Source organism: Dendroctonus ponderosae, unplaced genomic scaffold (genome assembly GCF_020466585.1).
Source record: "Dendroctonus ponderosae isolate FM_Combo_2020 unplaced genomic scaffold, Dpon_F_20191213v2 Dpon_F_20191213_3, whole genome shotgun sequence".
Lineage (NCBI taxonomy): Eukaryota > Metazoa > Arthropoda > Insecta > Coleoptera > Curculionidae > Dendroctonus > Dendroctonus ponderosae.
In genome coordinates this window covers 13,531,806-13,537,726 of record NW_026018508.1, presented here as the reverse complement: position 1 = coordinate 13,537,726, position 5,921 = coordinate 13,531,806, and the positions used below count along the sequence as shown (strand labels likewise).

The following is a 5,921-nucleotide window of genomic DNA, read 5'->3' as shown; positions in this document are numbered from 1 at the left end:
AAAATGTTGAAAATTTTGTTTAGATCGTACGGAAGCCTGATTTTTGAGAGCTTTGGAAAATGTGGTCTGAAAATAGATGGTTCCAAACTAGTGCTCTGTTTTTAAAACAATCACAATTTCTGAACCAGGCCAAGCAGAAATCTGAAATCTGGACAATCTATAGAAGACAGTTGATTCTAAAAATATTGAAAATTTTGTTTAGAAGGTATGGAAACCTGATTTTTGAGAGCTTTGGAAAATGTGGTCTGAAAATAGACGGTTTCAAACTAGTGCTCTGTTTTTAAAAAAATCACAATTTCTCAACTAGGACAAGCAGAAAGTTGAAACTTGCACAATCTATAGAAGACAATTGAGCCTGAAAATGTTGAAAATTTTGTTTAGATCGTACGGAAGCCTGATTTTTGAGAGCTTTGGAAAATGTGGTCTGAAAATAGATGGTTCCAAACTAGTGCTCTGTTTTTAAAACAATCACAATTGCTGAACCAGGCCAAGAAGAAATCTGAAATCTGGACAATCTATAGAAGACGGTCGATTCTGAAAATGTTGGAAATTGTGTTTAGATCGTATGGAATCCTACATTCCTAACACGTATGTAAGATCACATTAAACCAATGGATTACTGAACACCGGTATAAATTGAGCAGGAGTTAATTAACCGAATACGAGAAGAGTGCAAATAAGGTGATTACACAGGCACTTGTTTGCAGTTACAGACTCAAATGTATGTGAAAGTATTTAAGTGCACGTTTCGACATTGAAAATTCAACAAATATTAAAATGAATTTTTGCAAATACTCGGACCGACTTCGCTTGATGGTCGATGAAAATAGATTCATAAATTGCATTGTGGCAACGATTGTGGGGCGAATATTCAATTAATCCCTGAGAAAAAGGTTTGAACAACTTCTGAAAATAAACAGTAAATCGACGAAAGAACTTATTGAATTTTCTATCAGAACAGTTGATTTTGCAATAAAAATTACTTTTGTCAAAAAGCAGGGAAATATAAAATAACAGAAAAATGTGATTACAGAACATGAGAATAAGTTGTGTTGAAATTCATCTGCTACTAATAAAAAAGAACAAAGATTGTCGTTTCACTGACAAAAAAACTATACTGCACACCAAACGCTTGGTTCCAGTACATTTGGAAAAATATCAAAAGTACTTCCAAGTACTGACAATCTAGAAAACGATTTAAAACAGTTGTTCTAAAACGTTGTTCCGGTACAAAGTTGCTCATAATTGTCAATCAAAAACGACTTTAAAATAATGTCATCAAAGACAAGCGATAAAACCCAAAAAACGCCCAAAAATAGCAAACTTTCAGATGAAGCCGTTAACAGTCAGAATGAAGCCCACATCGGAGAATCCCTGGAAAATCCCCCCGATATGCGAACTATTGTTATCACCATCAACGAATTTCGAAAAATTATGCCGCTCTTCCCCATATCAGACATAAAAGCAAGTTTAAAATATCTGGAAGTAGATATTGGGGAAACTCAACCAGTTCCAGTTACTGACGATGAAAACATTCCAGTGTTGGACACGTTTGAAATCAACGTAGATATGAATTCGCCCAAACAGTTGGATCAGTTATCATCCAATCCGATTTTCGTATCGGTCATACAATCATCAGGGTCTTTAGATCCGGCTCTATATGAGCAACTGCAAGAGGCCAAAGAAGCGAAAGATGCCATCGCAGTTGAGGAAGTTGACAGTTTGTTTAGCTTGTATGAAGCGTTCACTGGGGAAAAACCTGCGGTTCAAATCGAGGAGCGAAAGAAGAAAAAGAAAGGTAACTCTCGTACGATATAGCAAAATCGGAAAAATTGCTCATCAACTAGAAAAAACATCCGGTAAATTGAGAAAGAGAGGAAATTCACATTATTACAGCGACACTAACACGGAAAATCTTATGAAAAGCATCGGCATAAAAATAAAGACAAATTACAGGATATCCACAAATTAAACCCGCCCAATGTTGAATTGCTTGCATTCTAATTAACGGAAGTTCCGATTAAAATAAATTATGGCCTTATAATGCTTGCAGATAAAAAGGTGAAACCTGAAAAAAGTGACCGAGATAAAAGCAAGTCCCGATCGAAATCCGCTACCAGCAGAGTTTCCGATAAATCCAAGCCTTCGAGAACCTCGAAAGCATCCACAAAAGCTGATAGTAAAAGCAAATCGGAAGCTATCGCTATAAAGTCAGAGATCTACGGAATGTGCGTGATCGATCTGATCCCACTATTTTATTCCGAAGTTTCTTTCTCGGAAACTTTGCTTCTTCAGCCAGTCAAACAAACCTGCCACATGCTAAGTGCATGTAAAAACTTCCCGGAAGCAACAGTTACAGTTGAAATCAAAGACAAAGCCCCTCTACTAGTCGATATCAAAAACATTCTCAACTTCACGGTGGAATCAATTTGCAATGTTCCTGCGCTGATGGGGCCGGAGATGGATTGCAAAATTTGCGCTATTCTGCCTCTTCAGAACAACGAAGCGTATCCGGTGATTGTTTCCAATCCGAAAGTCACAAACGCAACACCACCAAGCAGGCTCCCCAAAAGATGGCCAGGAGTCCAAGACATTGGATACAACGCAAATACCACCAAATATTTCATAGAGAACGACTTTAAAGAAGTAACAAATAAGGCAAAGTTGAACATTGAAGACGGCTTCAGAGAAGGAGCCCCACGCTTGGAGTACAACTACTTGAAGAGAAACATCCTGTTCAGAAACAGCAACAATCATTTTGCTGCTCATATAATTACTCATCGGAGGCTTGTGCTCGAGCTGTTTGTTACTCCAAGAACTAAAAAGCAGAAAGCTCTAGATGATGATGACAATGAGGAAAGTCACTCCAGGAACAAACCCGCCAAACTGCCCCCCTATCTTCACTTAATGGCAGTTCTGGATGTTGTAGCTCTTCTCTATCCTGGCGTTTCCAAAGTCAGGGTGGCCGCTCCGGTGAAAACTTTCACCTTTGAGGAAGCCGCCAACTTCGGCTTGACTGATTCATATTTCATGCCCAAACCGAAATCGGACCTTGGAACAAGCAAAACGTCCAAAACCAAACTGGATACCATGAAAAAGAAGAAAGGCGAAAAAAAGGAAAAGGCGTCCAAAAAAGATAAAAGTTCTGCTGAAAAGCAAGATAAGAATTTGGCCAATCAACTGCCGCCCAAACCAGAAGATCCTCCTGCTCCAGAGCCGAGCGTTCAAGTCTACAACGAGGAAGGAAACCCGTGTTTTATACTAGTGGAAATTGAACTTCTCAAACCCTTCAAGCCGAAAAGAAACATTGAGGAGCTACAAGCGGACCTTCACGAACTTCAAACGAAGGCGATGCAAACCTCCAAAACTATTCTCAATAGAAACGTGGCAGATGAGCTGTACCAGCAGACCATAAGGGAAATCATTGCCGACTTGAATAGAAACTGGATAGAATTCAGTGAAAGTATGAGTGCAACTGCAAGGCCGAATTTCGAAAACTTCATGGAATATCTGGAGAAAAATGGTGTCTACCAGGCCTACTTGGGCTCTATTACCAATTCAGCTGCTCTTCTGATCTCAAACAAGTACAGCTGCGAAGAAAGCGACTTCAGGAACAACAAAAAGTACCAGAATCTGATATCGGAAGTTTTCTGCGACCTCACCTCCCAAATGCACAGCATTTTAAACAACTTAGTGTGTACAGGGATGAAGCCAGTAGAACCGCAAAATCTACTGCCTGAAGACGAAAGTTTCTTCAATGCCAAGGAAGCCACCGAATTAAAGCTATTCGACAAAGCCGACCGATATTTTCTGGAGCGCATTTGCCTTGTTCGAGCTCCAGATCTCTGGATTGACTATGCAATCTACAACTTGGAAGTGAAGAACACTGAAAAGGCCTTCGAGTGCCTCAAAGAAGCCATAGCAATCGACTGCAAGCATAAATATGCCCTACTTTGTTTTGGTGCCTTAATGGCCGATAAAGAGCAAATCCAAGAAGCCGAAACCTGCTTCTTAAATTTGATGATTCTGGAGTCCAAATGGGCGGAGGGCTGGTGCGTTTTATACCTGTTTTACCAAAAGTGCGGAAGAGTGGAAGGAATGGAAATGGCAATGGATATGGCCAGGAAGTCATCAGAACATATTGTGTCGCGCGATTACATCACTTCTTTTGAAGACTTAGCTTGGAGCGGCCAAAATGTTCCAAAAACCGTGTTTTTCAAAACCGCCATGCTTCTATTGAAGCTCAGGCTGCTTTCGTGGGCCGAGCTGGCCTTGGCCGAAGAAGTGCTCATTCCGAAGCATTACCCATATGTTAATTACTTGCTGGCAATTGCAAGTTATTATAGGGAGGACTATGATCATGCTTTGGAACATATAGAAGAAGCTAAAGAGTCGCTGGGTGAGTTCAAGCTTTACTCATAAAAAAGTCTACTCAAGTATGACCGGGTATTGGGGTTTGATTAAAAATGATCTTTACTCTCTAATCATTGCCGATGTTTCCACCCTTTATTCGGGTCTTTATCAGGACTATTTTTGATATTAAAGGTCATAATATGATCTTCCATGTCGCGAAGATACGCATGATCATGATGATATGAGCAATTCGTAATTAATTGTTAAACAAACATCAGCATTTTTCTGTAGTAAACAATATGATTATTTGACCACCCGTTGCTGTGTACTACTCTTAAAAGCACTGTTGAAAACAGCAGTTTAACTTAGAACAAACTCGCTATAACAACATAACGACCTTTTGGTGTCAAAAATAGTCTTGAGAAATACCTCAGTAATGAGTCAAGGCGTCCGGCCATTTTCAGGCAATAAAAGGAGTTTTGAATCCAATCTCAAACCCGTTAGATGAACATACTTGCGTTTTGGGGGACGCTACCAGACACGTAAAAATCTCTAAAACAGTTACTTCCAGGTGTTGATTTTGCGTTAATGTCTTTGTCAGCCCATGCAAATTTCGGAAAGGGAAATTTGGAAAAAGCGAAAACTCAATACTTCCATGTCATCGAATCTTTCGATCGGCCGGAGGACATTCATTTGGTCTACCTAAAGTGCGCTGATGTGCTTAGCAAATTAGGCGAAGATCAGCTAGCGAGAAAATTGCTCCTCACCGCCTGCAAATACCATCAAACGCCGCACGTTTGGTTCATGGTAGGAAAATTGTACTTCCAGCAAAACGACGTATTTAGTGCTGAAGAGTGCTTGAATGAGGCCAACATAAAAGACAACAGACATGCTGAAGTGTGGGGCTACTTGACTTTGATCAATCTCAAACTCAATCGGCTGCACGAGGCAGAACAATGCTACCAACAAAGCATGAAGAGCAAACTGGATGATGCTTATTTAATTGATGGAATTACGGCCGAGTTCATCAAAGCCAATAGTATTTGAACATCAAATTTATGTATATCTACCTAAAGGTGATTGGTTCCACAATAAAGTTGAGAACATACATAAAGTTGTGTACAGACACATTTTATAGTTTCGTCTAAAAGAAGATAAGTTTCAATAATAGATGCGGTGAAACGAATGGATTTTTCGGATTTTTAGGCCGTCGTTCGGTAGAATTTCTTCCTGACGTTTCGCAAGCACGAGTGGCTTGCATCTTCAGAAGTGGTTTGCTTGAACGCTTACACTGTTCTCATCAGTCTGAACGGGTCCTAATGTTCAGACTTCAAAATTATTCAGTTCTCAAAATGAGGCAGAAATTAAGTTAGAAGGAAGAAAAAGTTTTAAAGAACCCCTTGTATTCTACTCATTTACATTCCCAAAGCATTAGAATATGAGAATAATATTAGAAGTCGCATTGAACACCGCATCTATTCTCAAAAGAGATAGACTTTCGAGGGCATTCCGTGAAACTAATGGAATTTTCGGGTTTTTAGGCCGTCGTTCGGTAGAATTTCTTCTTG

At 39.6% G+C, this 5,921-nt stretch overlaps 2 protein-coding genes across 2 annotated transcripts in view; both read left to right on the top strand.

Annotated features, from left to right (window-relative positions):
* The window catches only part of LOC109537508 (protein sine oculis), a 181,996-nt gene that overhangs the window by 148,588 nt on the left and 27,487 nt on the right, over positions 1–5,921 (top strand). The gene's annotated exons all lie outside the window — the stretch shown is intronic.
* LOC109537540 (cilia- and flagella-associated protein 70) lies at positions 1,235–5,467 on the top strand. The gene is made up of 3 exons (XM_019904323.2): positions 1,235–1,798; positions 2,054–4,399; positions 4,925–5,467. Exons 1-3 carry the CDS (start codon positions 1,273–1,275, stop codon positions 5,398–5,400), a joined length of 3,348 nt encoding a protein of 1,115 aa, XP_019759882.2. The 5' UTR covers positions 1,235–1,272; the 3' UTR covers positions 5,401–5,467.

Bases quoted from the DNA above. Each gene is read 5' to 3' on its own strand.
- LOC109537540 (XM_019904323.2), top strand. From the start codon at position 1,273: ATGTCATCAAAGACAAGCGATAAAACCCAAAAAACGCCCAAAAATAGC. The intron at 1,799-2,053 runs GTAACTCTCGTA...TAATGCTTGCAG, and splicing joins GCGAAAGAAGAAAAAGAAAG to ATAAAAAGGTGAAACCTGAA. The intron at 4,400-4,924 runs GTGAGTTCAAGC...AGTTACTTCCAG, and splicing joins AGAAGCTAAAGAGTCGCTGG to GTGTTGATTTTGCGTTAATG.